General features: G+C 38.3%; 1 protein-coding gene across 1 annotated transcript; it reads right to left on the reverse strand.

Moving 5' to 3' along the window:
* Nucleotides 1-9546: 9546 nt before the first annotated feature.
* Nucleotides 9547-16734, reverse strand: CYP7A1 (cytochrome P450 family 7 subfamily A member 1). The gene is made up of 7 exons (XM_002198299.7): nt 16622-16734; nt 16148-16292; nt 14649-14889; nt 13685-14298; nt 12254-12384; nt 11147-11322; nt 9547-10532 (listed from the first exon to the last, which is right to left on the reverse strand). Exons 2-7 carry the CDS (start codon nt 16225-16227, stop codon nt 10233-10235), a joined length of 1542 nt encoding a protein of 513 aa, XP_002198335.6. The 5' UTR covers nt 16228-16292; nt 16622-16734; the 3' UTR covers nt 9547-10232.
* Between the last annotated feature and the right edge of the window lie 1631 nt (nt 16735-18365).

The raw sequence follows: 18365 nt of genomic DNA on the forward strand, positions 1-18365 counted from the left end.
AATTATATGATTAATGAATGTAATTTCTTTCTGAGTTTGGGGGGGAAGTGGTGAGGCAGGGGGAAGTAACAATGGAAGTAGATTTGACATGCATCTATGACCTGAGCAAGACAGGATATTTTTACCTTCTGTTAGTAGAGACTGCTTTCTTTTGCTTTCTGTCTAAGCAGGTAAATTAATAAAATTCTCATGCAGCAAAAAATGTAAATGTGTAGAAGCTTATCAAAATGAATAGAAAATCAAAAATATAGTATTATAAGATAGCAGTCAGTGACTTTGATTTGTGATTAGGAATCTGGGAATTGGTCTTTTCTGTTATATTTTAAAGTAGAAAACTGAGATGCAGCACTGCACCTGAATATTTATTGTAAATGGTTTGTGCAACATGCATCTTACCAACTGCTTTGTGCCTTATGGCTGTGGTAGTTGCATACTAAAATTTAATGTCAGCAGACAGAAACATCTCTCTAGTTTGATGGATCTGTATTTGTGCATACAGCAATAAATAGACAATCATTTTTGGAATCGGCTTGGATATATCTGTTCATTCAAGTTAATAGAAATACACAAAGTTTCTTTCCTTATTCTAAATGTTATAAAGGAGAATTTCAAGAGAAGTACACAATGATTTCCTTTCCTGTGGTGAAAGTTTTAGATTAAATTCCTTCTGATATTGACAAGACAGGAAGCAAAGCAGTGCTAAGTATCTTGGGGAACATTTACTGTGTAAGAACTCCAAAGAATTGGTTGGTAGATGTTTTCAAAAGTAAATACTCTATGAGTTTTTCATACATTTCAATACATGAGTGCCTGGTAGGAGAAAATTAACAATTCCATCAGTAAGATTGAAAAGAAGTTTTAGTTACTAGGAAAGTTATGAAAATAATTAATTCCAGAAAGAATTGGGTGATAGCCATTTAGAAGATTTGACCTAAGTCAAATGTGTCAAAGTTTTCAGCAAACCAAAACATTGTGACAGCCAGTATAGATCAGATTAAATAAAATAATATGTTTTCCATCTTTTAATCCTCTAACTTGAAGTAATTTTGAAATTAAAGCTTTTTAATTGGGAAGAAAACCAGGAATGTGTCAACAAAATACAATAGAAGGAAAGAATTAGTTATCTTATTTCCAGTTGAAATTTGTATTTCAGGAAATATGAACCCTGAATAGCTGGTTTGAGTGACTACAATTTGCGTTTTTCTCTCAGAAGCTGTTGGCCAAAGTATTTTCCAGATCGGTGCAAACTTGACTTGCCAGGTTTACGCAAAAATTACATGATACAATTCCTGAACCAAAAAATCTGTCTCTCCAGGACCTCCTTTCAGAGTGTAATCAAGAGCAGAAATCTCCAGGGCAGTTTTATTATTCACATGCTCAATAGCTATTGTTCCTGTTGAAATAAAAGCTTGCTTTTGAAAGCTGATGACCAAAACTGAATTCAGAGCTTGCATTTCTTTGATGGTCCTCAAAACTCTGAGAATGTGATTCAGTTCAGAGATTAGAGCACTTAAATGTAGTTGTGCACTTTTATGTATGAGCAAAATGCACAGCTCCCATTCTGTTCAGTAGGGGTTTAGGGCTTGATCGGGCAGCTATCCCACATTCAGATTCCTGGAGCTTTTCAGTTTCTGAAGACACTATGAGGTCAACAAACTTGACACCTGATTTTTGGGACTGTAAGTCTGTATGAAGGGAGGCTAGAGATACAGGGGTTACTACAGGGTATTTCAAATGTCTCTACTTCCTGTGTGGGGACAAATGAGTCAAACCCCTTGTGAGTGCCATCATGTAAATTTAGAAATTTATTTGGTTTACCCTAAAGTAACACCACATACTTTGGCAACTGCTGGTGTTCAGCTGCCTGCATGTGCTGGCCAGATCTCCACTGGCTGTATGAGTTTTGAAACTTAATTCATATTTCATAACCTGTGAACTGACACTTATTCTTTCTCGTATCCTTACTACATACTCATTACAAAAATCTCGATTACACTGAAATTAGGAATTAGAAAAAAGGCTTTTAGGTTATGAAAAAAAAAACTTGCCTCAAAAATATTATAATTATTCCTCAGATAAGCATAAGAAGCAGTAAAATCCTGTATTTCTTTAGCTACCTCTTGTTATCCAGCATATTTTTGACAATACATAAATTGTAATAGTAGTTCTATGGTGCTGGTGATGGCTGCATGTGTGTCTTATTTGTCAGGCTCCAGATACATTATACTCTGTGTGGCTTCAGTGGCAGTCCTCTGCACAAGGTTCAAGGCTGATTGATGGAACACTTTGATGTTCTGATCTTTAGCAATAGCTGTAGTAGTGGAACACCTTAATAAACGCTGTTCAAGGCCAGTTTCAAGGCTGGACATTATCATCTAATTACTTTGATCAGAGTGGTGGCAAATATTTGCATAGTACATGCATGTGGATTCAGCCTGTTGTATTTTATTTGCAGAGTAACTTTTTGGAATAGGGTCTGTCTGAGGTCTACTCTAGAAATTGAGATTCACAATTTCCACAGGACCATGATCTTGCAGACCTCTTCTCCTCATTTTCTGGCTTCATCCTATTGTATCTCCTCAGAGCCACCCTGTCATGCCCTCCCTTAACCTTTCGTTCCTCCCTAAACTTTGTTACCTAATGCAAGCTTATTTCTGTGCTGTTCATGCTCTGTTCCTTTCTTGCTTCACAGATTGCAGAATGGACATTTAAAAATCACATTGTGGAGTGCTGTTTTTAAGCGCTGTTCTGGCTCCTCATCAACTGAATCTATACCTGCTTCACTCAAGTGATGCTGCTTCACAATGTCTTTAGTCAGGCTCAAGATTCAAAATCAGTACCCCATCCTCACTCACCCTTGGTCACCCATCAGCAATCTCTGTCACTGTCCATGTACTCCTTCAAATGTTGTCTTGCCTTCTGCATAACTGCTGATAAGATATAACCTCCCATAGCCATTCTCCTAACAAAACATCCACCTCAGTGTTTCCTCCTTGCACTGCAATAATTTTCCAGGGCTCTCCTCTCCTCTCCTGCTACATCCATTGATATTTTTGCCACAAAGGGCGTTTATCTGTGCTGTCATCCCTCCTGCATTGCTACCTTATCCTGCATTCTTTATAGTACCAAATATAACCTTTTTTTTTCTTCCAAGGATCTTTGTACCTTAATTCTCATGTCTCTGTCATCTGGTATTAACTATCTAGTTCTAGTATTTTAGATCTGACCAGATCAAGATGCTTTAATGTCAGTGACATCCTTGACCTTAACCGACCTCTTGGTCTCTTCAGACCACTAGCTGTTGTTCTGGCAATGCTGCTTCATTCATTCCTTGCCCTCTTCTGGATGGCAGGTTTCACCTTGTCTTTTCCTTTTCCAGGGATTGTGACATCCCTGGGAGAAGCACGGTAGTTTTGCTCTTTGTTTGTACAATTCTTATATCAAGTCCTTATCTGTGTGGAAATAATATTAGTAATAAATAAAAATTGTAAAAGCATTCTTAGCACTGAAGGCTGACAAATAAGTGAGTAATTTTTGCTACCATTTAGCTTTAGAAATCATTAATGGGGCAAGATGGTGCTGGCCCACATCTCTCACCTCTGCTCTGCCTGTGCCAGGAACTTCAGCAGGGAGCTGAGGTCTTCTGAATTGCAGCCAGGCATCTCTCTTCTGGCACTGCAGTGCCTTCACTAGGAACCTCATCTTCGGATACCTCTGCAATGTGGTGTATGTCTTAGATCTGCATCCAGCATCCTTATTCTCTGGCTATGGTTTCTGCAAATTCACAGGACTATTAAATCAACAGATTTTAGGGACAGTTCTCTGACTATAATCTCTGTACAGACACAGAAGAATCTTTTCTAAGTGCAGACATAGAACTTAAATGGACAACAGTTGTTTTGGTCTGTTTAGTCAAGTTTGCTGTGTCTAAATAATACATGTAAGAAGGTAATGTACCAAGAGTATGAGGCACAGTGAACACAACTCATGTAATCGCACCATTAATGGCTCTCCCTGTTGGTTTTAACATCAGCTTTTAATTCTCATAAGGATATTATTCCTTGTTCAAAGTTATTACATCGAAGAAATAAAATTGTCCATTCAATGTGAGGGATGTATTTTTAGAAAGTGCCGCCTTAACTATTTACCTTTCCAAGGTTTTGCTTACTTGGGCAGAGCAGTCAAGATGAAATGTTGCATAAAAGCAGAGAAGTCTTTCCCTCAGCCTAAGGAGTGATTATCATTAAAGCAGAGCAGAGCTGAGGTCACTGCAGATCATCAAGACGCATTTCCCCTCTCACCTGCTGATCCAACCCTTGAGCCAATGCTCCTGCTCTTTGCTCATGGCAACAGGGGAACAGAGCTTTTTGCAGGCACAAAATGTTCGTATCTGCCTCCAATTCCCTTGCAGGATCTGGCTTACCTTCAGAGTCCAGGTGTCCATATGGAACAGGGGCTGAGATGAGGTGGGGTCTGGCTCTGCTCTCTCTACAAACCCAGTGAGAGGCGAGTCTGGCCCCAGCACAGCTGGCAGAGCCACAGGCACCTCCCGGGGCAGAGTGGGGACTGACCCTGTGCCCCCACCAGCACTCTGCACAGAGTACTTACCTGCAGCTAACACAAAGAGGGAGGCCTCCCAGAGCCCTCCAGAACCCAACAGAAAACCAGCTGGTTTTTTGAAACCTGCTGAGAACCTCTGAGAGCAAGTCTGCTCCTTAGGAACCTTGCAGAAATCCTAAGCATCCAAAGGAAGCTCTGCTTCTTCTTGCCCTGCGTAAAGGGGAGCTCATTTCACCAAGGGTGACGTGACTTTTAGCTTGACTTCTTCTAGTTTATGGTATTTAATGTTCTGCGTGTGGGTGTTTCTATGTCTCAAGTCTGCAGTTATTGGGGGCCTTTTTCAATCCATTTCCAACCGTTACACGAATGTTACCAAGAAATAATTACATGGCCATTCACAGTAAAGAGTTCTCATAACAAGAGAGATTCAGCCAGTCAAGGTGTTTTAATCTTTCAATATTTCTATGGGATCCTGCTATCTGATGAGACAAATTTTAGAAATTACTGTTATCTTTAAAAAGATAATTGGAACCCACAGGATATTTATTATTTATAGGTGATTAAAATAAAATAACCTTTTCATTTGAAAAATCTATGTCTCTGTAGTGAATTGTTCTGAAGTGACCTCTCTCTCCCTTCATGACTCATGGGGTCACTGAAGATCATCTGATTTGAAATGTGTCCCACAGAGTTGTCTGTCTTGGCAGAAAACAAATTAAAGTAAACAAGAGTTAGCAAGCTGGGTATTTACACTGATAGCATGCCTGTTAACAGTATGTAGCCTTTTTATTATTTAATTCTAAGGTTATTAGGAGGCAATCACTGTTTTTAACCAAAACCCCTTTATGCAGCTAAATATAATTATGGTCAAGCCTCCTCTGTATGTTCATTAACTGTGTGGACCTGGTGGTGTAAATGAGAGGAGATAATAGAATCGTAGAATCATAGAATACTTTGAGTTGGAAGGGATCTTTACAACTCATCTAGTCCAATCCCCTGCAATGAGCAGGAGCAGATCAGAAGATCGTGACCCAATCTTCAGCCTGTTGACATTGAGACATAGTACTCTGTGCAGTTCATAAATGGCAAATACCTATTTATGGTGCCACAGGTCTCTGCTTAGACCAAGATGATGAACGACTTGAAGCATGCTATCATCAGCTAAGCAATAATTATACCTAAAATGTATTTCATGCTTTCAGAAAAAATATCTCATGATCTTTCCTCTTTTTGCTTTCTCTTTTACTTCATCAGAAACTTGCATAAGAGGTCTCATAATATAGATACCAGTTTATCCTGATATTCCTACAGCAAGATAAAAAAAATGAAGAAGGGTTTAAAAATCTATGCTCAAAACCACTACTGACATGTTGAAGAGTGACTGCCTGAACTCAGCTCTGTTACAACAGCTGCGGCCAGCATGGTTTCAGAATTGTAAAACTGTCTTGTTTTCTGAAATGGGGTCATATTTCATTAGTAAAGTCACCATGTCACTTCCAAGATCTTCATGATCAGTAAAGATTTTTTTTTTTTAGCCTGAAAACATTTAGAACATTTAAACATTAACATCTAGAACATTTTCATTGCCTAGGTTCAATCTGCTTACCCAAAATGCCTCCTGCTGGATTATGAGCCACATGGTCTCACTCAGCTGGCTCTGCCTTGCTCCTAATCTCCAAATCACTGTTCAGAGGCATCTGACTAGCCCAATGTCCAGCTCATCTAGGTCCAAAGAAATCTGAACATTTAATCTCCCTGGTGTGCCTAATCTATGTTATGCTTATGTGTCCCTCAGGAGTTATCCCTCACTCTTACCCTGTATAGGACAACCACAAACTTAGAGTTGCCCCCTGGGGGTGTGAGAGAGACTGAACTCACTAACTTCCTCAGGGACTGCAATCCCAAATTGAAATTGAAACTCCTCTCAACTAAGAGAGCATTTTGTCTGTAAGGGCACTATCAGGGAATCATGCAAATCATCCTGTTGAGTCTGTTACTTTGTGGGTTTTTTTGGAGAAAACACACTACAAATAACCTGAGAGAAATGCATGAGCTATCCTAATGGTTAGGGTGCCCATCTGGAGGCTGAGGTTGTTGCTTCTCTTCTGCCCATACCTCTTCATGTGTTTTAAATAGTAAGCATATAATGTGAAATACTCACACAGTCCACAGTAGAGGCTGCTTGCTTGCTGAAAGCCTGGATCTGCCCAATATATTTCTAATTGCTCTTATGGTTTTAGTACAATTTTTCTTTGTTTTCCTATCTTAATACAAGTTCTGCTTTTAGGAGAGGCAGCAGAAAGAATTGTCCTGATCTAACCTTGTGGTGTTTGTGACCCTGGCAAGGCAGATGAGTATTGATTACTGAAGTATTTGGTTACATTAGCTGAGGCATAGTGCCACAGACCTTGTACTTTCTTTTCTCCCCTCACTTGCATCTGTGCAACCTCATTAACAGGGGTTTAACTGAGGTTAGAAAATTAGCATCTATAGCAGTAAACAAAAATACTTGTATATAGCCCAATATATATATATATATATATATAAAAGGAAATTCATATCCAAATGATTCAAACTGTTCATCTGCGTGTCTTTTGTCACAAAGTGGAAGCATACTACTTAGGGGCTTATACTGGGGTCTTTTCATCTGCATAACACAAAGTCAAGGAAAAAGAGTCCCCTGCAGACATGCTTTATCATCCTCAGGATACAGGAGTCCAGAACTGAGCAGAAAGGGCTGGTTGCCTCTGTTCTGTACACTGCGTATCAATACACAGGTTGGGTGATCCAGTTATCCATGGAGAGCTGCTACCCCAGAAAGAGAGGACTGCCCAGGCTGAGTGGTGAGGACCATGGTGCTGCAGGAGTTTGGGCAGGAGCACTTGAGCCACCCTTGCAGGGCCCTGTCTGCTGACAGTGCTGGTTTCCATCGGTTTGTGGTGATTCTGCACTTTAGTCAGTATTTTCTCCACACTGTTCAGAACTGGACTTTAATCTGTGGGGTGATCCTCTAATGTTTTTACCTTCCCCTGAGTTCTTTGTTGTTGGTATCCCTTGGTGTGTGAGCCAGCTCAGGCAGGAAACAGGAACCACAACACCATGGATGAAATGGAGAGAAAATTCGGTTTTACTGAAACCAAACCATGAGTTTTCTGAGTTTACCATTCTGATTATCTCCCCGGTGCTGCTGCTGGGGGGATGAGTGACTGGCTGTTTGGTGCTTGGTTGCTGGCTGGGTTTAAATCATGATGCCAGTGGGGCTATCCCCAGGCAGAGGCACACAAGCAGGGATGCAGGCACCATGGAGTTCTGTGAGTGCTAGGGAATCACCAAACCTCTTTTACCCCTCTGTATCAGGGATTCATGCAGGTGTAGTTTACTGCTGTTTGATTGCTCCCACAGCAGGACAGGAATCTCACCCATGCTCAGCAGGATACCTCTAAATCTATCACAGGACTGTGTTATATGAACGCAGGTGCTGTTCAGCACATGAAGCTAAACAATGACTGGTATGATGTATGTGTTTTTTTACACCTCAGCTTGCAAGCCATTTGTCTATGTTCACAATCTGCCTCACCAATCTTCCACTATTCTCCCACACTTGGGAAGCGGAAAGTCAGATCAGCTTGAGGAGCTACTGAATACTTAAATTTCTCATTGAGCAAAGGAACTCATAAGAGCCCATTAAACCACAGCCAGAAAAATCTGGAGCAGTCAGTTTGAAGGGGACAATGGGATGTAAAAGAGGCTTAATTTTTGAAGCAACTTGGATTAGTTTAGCAGTTGTCTTATCTTTTTTCTGTTATTGTAATTCCATGTTGATTTCCTTTTCATAAAGGAAGTGTATTTTTCTTAAAATATTGCATAGCCTTGCTGCCCTCAAAAACTGCTGTTTCAAGTAGGATTTATTTAAGAAAGAAGGAGCAGATACTCTAATGATAAAAACATGTGCCAGGATGTATGTCAGGCTTGCATTCACTCTCTGAATTAGCTGACATTGAATATGTTATAATTTATATAAATCATACAAAATATAATTGACAGAAGTGTGAAAACAAGCTGTACTGGATACTACCCTTATCAAGAGAACCAAAGTGATAATTCAACCCCCCTTGCATTATACATAATTGTTTAATATTATACATGGTGCAAGAAATCAGTGTTCTCTGTTCTCCTTTGAAAATGTGAAAAGATTAAATAAAATTACAAAGACAACACAAGGGTAATAAATGTGTGTTGTACACAAAATAAAGTGTTGTGCACATGCTGCATAATCTTATTAACTTTGAATATTTATCATGGTGGATAGTGAGAAGAAAAAAAGAATAGATAATTTAAAGTAATTCTAGAACTCAGTCAAACATTCCTTTTTTAGGAAGAGTCCTATTATCTAGGCTGGGTATCTTGCCAGAATGTGAAATTTGAAAATATCAAATAGTCCTGTATCTCATCTTCTCTAATGAGGCTTGCTTTTGAGTTAAGGACAAAATGTCAGATCATAAGTTCTCGGAAAAAAGCAGGATAAAAACAATGTTTTAAATCCATTCGTTCTTTTCATCAGCAAATGATGAGAAAGCTCTCTCTTTCAGACCAAAGAAATTTAATTTAAAAATGCACTTTTGTGACACACATACATCTGTCACTTGCAGCAGAAAAGGACAGGGATGCTGTCCAAATTATATTAACCCTGAAACAATTGTTCTTATGGACATGCTACCACTGAAAATAAAATGTGTGGGCATACTACTACATGGTAACTTTAATGGAATTAGACTAGGAAGACCTAAGGAGGCTTATGAAAATATGGAGTTTAGGAAATGAGGCTAAATGCAGGCAGAACCACTGGTGAATATGTGATAGATATTTATTTATGTCCATATTGGTGTTTGAGCTGGCTAATTTAAAACAGGTTTGGGTGGCTTTGGATGAGTGCATAAATCTTTAGTAATGTTAAGATGTTAAAACAACAAAGAGTCTAGAGATGCATTTAGTTCAGTCAATATAATTTATTTTAACACAGTTAGCACTTTCTAAAAATAGGTATCTTACAAAGAATATAATACAAGTTTTGCAGTTTCACTTGAACGTGAATATTTCTGTAGGTTTTTTTCAAGTCTTCTTCTAGTTTTTCATAAAACCATAAATGTAATTCCCCAGGAAACTCTCCCCTCCCCACTGTGAATCTGCCTTTATATAACAAAAACTTTATTTCACCTGTGAGGAGGCCCAGTCCCCCTCCCCCCCAAAAAAATTCCAATTTTAGAAAATAATATGTTTTAACTGTAGTACAATTTTGGAATTATTATGAATTAGCTCATGAAATTCTACCTGTGGGAAAATATTTGCTGACAGAAAAAACCTGGCTGCTGTATACACACAACTGAAAATCTTAACTTGCCTTTCAAAATGGTTGGCAAAAAGCAAGACATTTGCATCAAAAGAGAGCATTATACCCACTGCATGCTGGTGCCACAGTGGTGCACATTTTTCATTAAATGGTGAATTAGCATCTTCATATAGATTTTCCCCCATGACTTGAAGCATTTCATTTGCATATATACATAAAATGTATATAAAGCATATGTTATACAGTGTATTTAGTACTGTTAGTATATACAGTGTATTTATGTACTACTAGTACATAATGTATTTGCATAATACAAAACATATATTCATAAGCCTTTAATCCTGTACCTGAAATCAATGTCATTGGATGGCTGCAAAATACCCAGTCCTGCACGGGATTGATCTAGAGAGGGACACTTCACATTACTGTCCACAAGCTCTATCTCAAAATATGAAAAAATCAGAGCCAAAAATTGTTTAATTTCATGGACAGCAAATAACCTGCCTGGGCACTTTGCTATGCCTGTCCCAAAAGGCATGTAGTAATACTTCAGCTTCCGACCATTCCGGTAGAAGTCGGTCTTCTCCTCTCCCTTCTCATTCAGGAAGCGATCGTATTTGAATGTCTGCAATTAAACACACAAAAGAGTTCCTTGATATTTGGATATCTCCAAAAACCAGATAAAGCTGCTAAGACACAAAATGCAGGCTTATTGCTCCAGCAATAAGCGTTGTACAGTACCACCAGCCCCCACGGTGCTGTTTTAGAAAGAGTAGCGTCGGACAAGTTCTGTTATGTGGGACAGGATCCCAGGTTCTTTGCTGATAATGCTCCTTTTCTTTCCTGACCTCTAAAAATAAAGATTGTAACCTGCATTCTTGTTCATGCAGTAGAAGGAGAACTTGAATTCTAATTCTGTGGCTTTGGGAAACTTTTATCCTTATCCATTTTCAAAGACCCTCATCATGGTGATCTTCCCTCACTGAGGAAGGCAGTAAGTAGAAGGCTGTCTGAGGCTGGTACCTTTTTGTTACACTAAAACATGTTTTGCAGATAGTGCTTGCACTGCCTTTATTTATTTTTTTTTGTTTCCTATTATCACATTTTCAGGTGTAAGAATGGACTGTCTTGTGTACAACAGAAAGCCAGCCATGGAGCACCCCAATAAGTGCTTTATCTAAAGACCTGTTAACTTTTGCCAGAGCACCAAGTTTAATGCAATTTGGAAAAAATACTTACCAAGGGATCAGCATAGATTTCTGGATCAAAATGCAGCAGCTGAGGATAAAGAGCTACAATGTCATCTTTGCGAATGTTGTAAAAGTCGTTCTCCAAGTGCAAAGTGAAATCCTCCTTGGCCACTCGGAAAGTCATGGATGCACTGGAGAGTCTCATCGCCTCCTTGATGATGCTGTCTGTTGGGAGAAGACAAGGAATAATTGCCATATTAAAAAATGTATTCACATACTGGGGGCAGGTCATGGATATTGAGCTATTTCAGAGCCATTATCAAACCCTGAATTTATTAGAAGACATATTTTAATATTAACTTTCTAAATGCCTAAGAAAGTATTTCTCATGTCTTTTTAGCATTTCTATCCCTTCTGCAGATACCACTGAGAGCCTAAGCTGCTTTTCCCACAAAAAATGCTTATAGTTAATGAAACAGAATGTTCAAAAGTGAGACATATTTTCACTCTGAGATAAAGACCAAACAGTGAAAACTGAAAACATAACAAGAAAAAGAAAAAGTGCAGTGAGCAGAATTTTCTGAAGTTTTAAGAGGTCCTGTATAGAAGCCCATACTCAAAAGCAAAGTAATATGGTAATTTTTTGTTTCATTAGCTGATTTTTTTAAAGTAACAGTAGCTAAAAAGCAACATCATCAAAACTCTCTGTAACTTCTGAAAAATGTGCTTATAATCTGAAAATTATTGAGAGGAAATAGAAGTAATGGTATTAGAAAACATCGCTTCACGTGATAAGAATAGGGATTTAAGTTCTGGCAACACTTTTTTTTATTTTATTTAAAGACTTAACCAAAAAAAATAGTGTTCAGAATTATCCATGGGTCTAAGTTATGCAGCTGTGGAGGATTATTGAGACATGCCATTACCCATGAAAAAGTGCTGTTCATGTGAATTTTGGTGGTCTCTGTATCACCTGGGACATTGGGAATCCTGGTTGTGTTGGCTGTTGCTAAGGAACATACAGTTTCCTGTTCTACTGTTTCTTTGCTAATTCCACAGGAATTCTATAGCAAGCATTCATATGGCAATAAATAGAAGACCATGGAATTTGTAGTGTGATTTCTGCATAAAATAATCCTGCATAAAATAGTAATACCTAGTATTGGCATATTATCCAGTTGTTTCCGGTTCAAGGAAATATGTTTGCCATCTAAGCCAATACTCTCTTCATCAGTTTCCAAAACACTTTGCACTTCTTTGGTAGCAGCTTTCATTGCTTCTGGACTCCTAAGATCAAAAGAGCAAAGATATAACATAAATTTAAAAATTCTTTAAGAAGTGGTTTTGCTATTAACTTTCTTCCTGACTAAAATTTATTTTGTTGTCCAACAAGTACAACCTTCTAAAAGAAAACTGTTTCAGCAAAATGCTGCAGTTCCATTTTTTCATATCTTCAAAGGAAAAAGAAAAAGAAAGGAATCTCAAGTATTTGATTTTGTCTGTAATGACAAGTGGGACAGAACTGATGTGCTCAAATCAGGTAATAAACAGTACCGTCACTAAAAAGCAATGCCAAAAATAAGAAAAACCCCTGCCAGTTGTAGATTAGAAAATAGCCCCACTGCAGGCAGAAGGTTTATGAACAGGATTTTAGATCAGTTTTATAACATCCTTTATTTTGGATGATGTGACAATATTCTGTCTTGCTGAAAAGAATCTTCCTAATATTAAGAGCCCACATGGTATCCTTCACAGTTTAGCCTTTCTTTCAGACATGGAATATATGAACTTTGGTGAAATACATAGACACAATAAAAGAGGGTGCAATAGTGTCTTGATGAAGGCACAATCAGGGTGTTAAAAGACTCCAAGTCCAGGAAATCTAAAGCAGATGCATTCTTGGATCAAAAAGTTCTAAATAACTTCAAAAAATAGCATTGGCAAGCAGATGCGATAAGTAAAAGTGTTAGGAATTTAGACACATACTTCAGAGCTAGTTATGCTGAAGCAGAAAATCCAGAAAGGCCCACTCTAAAATGGACATTTGATAGTATTATCTGAGCTGTGCACTTGTCTCACAAGTAGCAAGCTCAGCAGGTGCAATCTACAGTAGAGCTTCAGTGGGATCTATCAACATATAATTTTTTTTCTATTAAGTATCTGTGAAAACAATAATGAAGTTAAACCTCATTTTGCCTGCTCTAGTGAGATGGTCTAAAAATGTCCATCTAGTTTTATTTGTAGACTTTAATACAATTAATGTTTTGACTGCAACTAGCACTTTTAATGTCATATCATGTAGATTTACTCCAAAGCTTTCTTGACAAAGTGTAGCATTGCCCTGGAGTGCTGTTTCTTAACAGAAAGAAAAAAGCTTCTAAAGAATTACTCTGTGCTACCACTACTGGTTCTCAGGTGGGTGAAGGGCTTTTCTGTGGAAGCCCAAACAACGTAGCACTTCTGTTGCAAACAGTAAGTTTTTTATCACTGACGAGGTATGAAAGAGTGGAGCTGACCTGTACTAACGACTTGGTATCTGAAAGATAAATATTTTGCTTGTTTGGGAACAACAACCATTGGGACTTACTTAAGAAGATAGAACAAGGTCCAAAAAGTGGCAGGAATAGTGTTTGCTTGAGAGGCCCAGAGCACTGCCACATGGGTCTTGGCTTTTTCCATGTCATCAAAGGTTGACAGGGTGTCATTCAGGAACATGCGAAGGGTGACAAGCTCAGAGAGGTTGTCCCTTTTCAGGAGGTTCTTGTGCAGGAGTGCCTCCCCCAGCTTCTCGCGTGCGCTGTGGGCGCTCTTGAAGAGGTGGATAGGCAGCCCTGCCACAAGGGCTGGGAAAATCTTATCAAATTCCTTGAAGTTTTCAAGAGCATTTAGGATATGAGCTCTCTCAGTTTCCTGCTTTGATGACAGGTTTTTGTCATTATTTGAATTAAATTCTTTACCGAAAAGTGTTAAAAATCCAGACTCGAACATCACTTGGCAACAGAATGTGTAAAGTCCTTCTGTCACCCAGGTATTGGACTGAAGCTTAGGTGCTCTTGACTGCAGCATGACATACTGTAGGTTTTCCATCATTGCTTCAATGAGAGCATCCAGGGCGTTGCCTTGAAGGGTTCTAATGAAAGTCTGATGAAAATTTTCAGTGGTGTTTCCCTCTGCTGGGTCAATGCTACCATGCCCAAAAGCCTGTCACAAAATAAATTATATGCATGATAAGTAAGGCCTGTCTTTACCTGGATGATAAAGTCTAACAGAAACAAAAGCCAAAGTATAACTTCACAGCTTACTAGAGGGAAGGATAATAATGTAACAAAATAATGTACAGTCTTAGAATAATGCATAGTCTTAGAACAATCCAAATCACTGCAAATTTCTTTTCCATTTAGGACAAGGAAAAAAAAGACCACGATATTTTAAACCAGTAAAAGTGCAGAAATGTGAAACAAATTCTATTTCAAATGCATAATTTTGGTTACAGGGATTAACTGGGAATGTCAGCAGATACTTTGTATGTTAAATATTAAAACCAGGAATACCTTGGCAGAAGTAGCAAAGTGGAACTTTTTCCAGTCCAAGTGTTTTCCCTGGCGCATCAATGCGTGGTATGAAAAAGGGTCAGTGAGGAAATGAATGTATTTCCCTGCTACATGGCAAGTGAAGATGTGGCCATGCTTCTTCTGCTTTTCTTTAAGGAATTCAAGGGGGTTGGCACCAAACTTCAAGGCACAGCCTAGGTATGGAAGGAACCCATTTTCAAGTGGTGGCTCACCTTGCTGCCTACAAAACACAAAACAAAAGCTCAGTTTAAAATAACGTATAAAGATCTCTTCTCCAGGACTATTGGGTATGTAAAATACTGATGTTAGACTTTGTGTAATGTAAAAAAAAAATGAAGAAAAAAAATCCCGAATTAGTAGTTTATTTACAAATAATTTCTCCCCTTTAAGAGCTAAGCTATGTAAGATAGAACAACTTTAACTATTAATAGACATAATAAAACACATAATAAAACAGTTTGATTATGTTGTCTTTTTTTTTTCCTGTATCAGATGTATATTTATCACCTGTTCAAATGCAAAATTATTGCCAATAGCTAACATACAGCTATGAAATTTTCACATTAATAAATAATCCATCACACTGATATTGTCTAAGACAATATTTGGGCAATTTTATCCACAACTTCATTTGAATACCAAGCAAAGAAAATTTTAGTATAGAAAGGTTATTATTGGCATATCCCATTAATGGACCAGATCTTTCTAAAAATATGGGAATTTGCTATGATCTTCAGTAAGCATAAGAGCTAGTGTTTCAGATAATGTGTCATCAATGCTATAAATTAAGCAGATAGTTAAAGTGAAGCATATGTTTAAATTATTCTCTTTTTTGAGTAGAAACAGCTTTCCTGTATAAGGGCATTATGACTGCTGAAATAACTTTCATATAATATTTCAGCTTTTACAGTAAAGGAAGTTAATTATTTTCACCTTTTTTAAAATTAAACTTTTTAAAATAAAACTAGAAAATGACTGCTGAAATTAAAAAATAAGAAGAGTTAAGGTAATTACTCGCTCCCTATGTGAATGTATCAGTAGGATAAAAACTTTTAAGGAATATGCTTTGTACATAAATACTACCTATATTAAATTGTGTTACTAGATATAATATAAAAATGTTTGTAAGTAGATATTAAACAATAATTACATATAAGTAGGTATTCGCTGTGATTACAATACAGGAGAAATTACAGCTCAGAACTTTAGGAAATCAGGACATACATATTCATATTTTAATTATCTCTCTTATGCATAGATTTATACTGACAGCTACCTCTAGGCATCACTACACTATTATTGCAAAGTTCATACACAAAAATTCAATTGGAACATAAATCTCTCAAAAGACCAAACTACAGCATTGCCTGTGCTGTCCTGCGTATGTCTGACTATAGTTCTCTTAGTGATGTACACAGGATATTTGACACAAATAAAGGCCAGGCACACTGAGATGCTTTTACAGAAAGAGTCCTTACCTTCTTCTCCTCCCTAGAAGAAACCAAAACACACAACAAAGTATTACTGCCATTCCCCAGATCCAGGATGCTAGGAACATTTCTGGTAATGCCCAAAAGCTTCCAAGTGGAAAATGGGTAACAACCAGGATGGCAGGAGAAGTGACTGAGAATGAAACAGAAGACAAGTCACAATTTATATACAATGGGTACACTACTGTATCTAATGGCACTGAGTCAACCTAGCAAGCTATTGATTAACCATTTCTTGTTCCCTCTCTGCTCTGTCACCTTTCTGCAGAAAGCTTCGCTGAATTGATGCAGTTGCAGATCTGGCCTTGAGCTAGTGTCACATAGCAGTAGCCGTTCCAAAGTAACCAAACAGCTGTAATAGTTGATAATTTGAAGGTTAGCCGGGGTATTTTGATTAATCCTGCAGATTTACCAATTGCAGTTTATAGTTCAAATTTAGCAATATATGAAATGCTTACTGACCGATGTCCAGGAGACTCAGGCTGCGCTAACTGGTGGCTGCTGCCCGTGCTGCCCTTCAGCTGCCAGCCTGTTCCCCTCGCCCTTCTCCTTGTGGGCTGCCCTGGCTCTGGTGTGCCACTGCAAGAGGGAACAGCAGGGTTCAGCAGCTGGGCAAAGGGATGGCTGCGGAGGTGGACTTACTTCCTCTGACAACATTTGTCTGGAAGAAAGGGTAAAAATGGTCTTTCACAGAATCATAGAGTGAATCATAGAATAAAATGAAACTAGATCTAGACAACCACACTGGTTTGGGGTTTTTTCATTGTCCTTGGACCACCATTTGTTTTCCCACTCAACATTTTCTCCTTTCTGTTGTTGACTTATAATAATTCAAACTTTGGCTTTCTCCTAGACCTGGCATCAAGCCATCAAGGAGGCAGCTCAGGTATAGTGGTGTTTCATTAGTCATCCAAGGCCTAATATGTTTCTAAGAGAGAAACTGAAGGGCTTTTCAGACTCACTTTTGTACCAGTTTTTGTTGGTGTCCCTACAGCTGTGTGATCAAACAGTAAAGATTTGGACATCAATTGAACACTGCATTGAAGGCACTGACACTCAAATCTGGCAGGTGAAAACATTGTTCTGTCTTCAAACCAGGGCAGGCAGTGAGGCATGAGGTAACTGTGCACATGCCATTACATTTGAGTCAGTTTTTAAGTTACTATACTGAAGAAATTAGCCTTATTTGCAGCATCAAGGTTTGCCCTCACTTAATCTAAAAATCACTCCTTTTGCATGTCAGCTCCAGTCCTCTATCCCATTTTCATTTAAGCACAGGTGTTTCATTTATTTTTCTATACAAAGTTCTTTTTCATCAGCTGAATTTAGCTTGATACTATATAATTGCTTTTAAAAACCTTGCTTTCCCATTTGCTGTCTATTTGCATTATTGAAAAACTCCATTATGGGTGTAATCTTTGATTTCATCCTGTGACTACTTCATCCTAAACAAGAATAATAATTTTATTATATTGGTGTCCAATTCTTTTTGCATGTGTTGTTGAAACAACATTGAAAAAGAAAGTCAGAAGTTACTGTCAGTTTTGTGTCCAACATCCAGGAACAACGTTTAGCCAGCAACAGTTGCCTGTGTCCCCTTATCATATCTTGTGTAGCACCATGTAGAGCTGCCATCACAGTTGCCTCTTCCCTCTGTGCTTTGGCTTGTTGTGCTGTAAAGTAATGATAATAATGATAATCATTTATAAATGGCATCCTGCTGCCAGCAAACAGCAGCAGTAACTTCTCTAAAGCTGCCCACCTTTTTTCACTTTCTGCTTTGTACATATATAATAGTTCTAAAAGTATAACCAGGTGTAGGCAGAGCACAAAAGCTGCTTGGCAACTTACCTGAAATAATTGCTTTTTCTCTCAGAAAAGTCTTAAATAGGCCAATCTACAGTCCCAAAACCAGCCTGTATTAAAACAGACTGCAGGCTGTGAATTATGTCCTTGTGATAAAGGCAAGCAGGAGTCTTGTCTGTCACAGATATACCACCAAATTTAGCAGATGATAAGTGTGAATCTCCTTCCATTTATATTAGTGGGCATTAGGCTTTCTTGATTTTTCAGCAGCACCGGTAGAGTCCTCTGATGTTCTGGGTGTGGTATTTTGGTGTTCTTCTGACAAATACACTATTTCCTACAGACAGAGCTCAGGCAGTTGCTGCCAGTCTGTACAGCAGGGATTAAAAGCACCATGTGG

The sequence above is a fragment of the Taeniopygia guttata genome, chromosome 2, assembly GCF_048771995.1.
Source record: "Taeniopygia guttata chromosome 2, bTaeGut7.mat, whole genome shotgun sequence".
NCBI classification, from domain to species: domain Eukaryota; kingdom Metazoa; phylum Chordata; class Aves; order Passeriformes; family Estrildidae; genus Taeniopygia; species Taeniopygia guttata.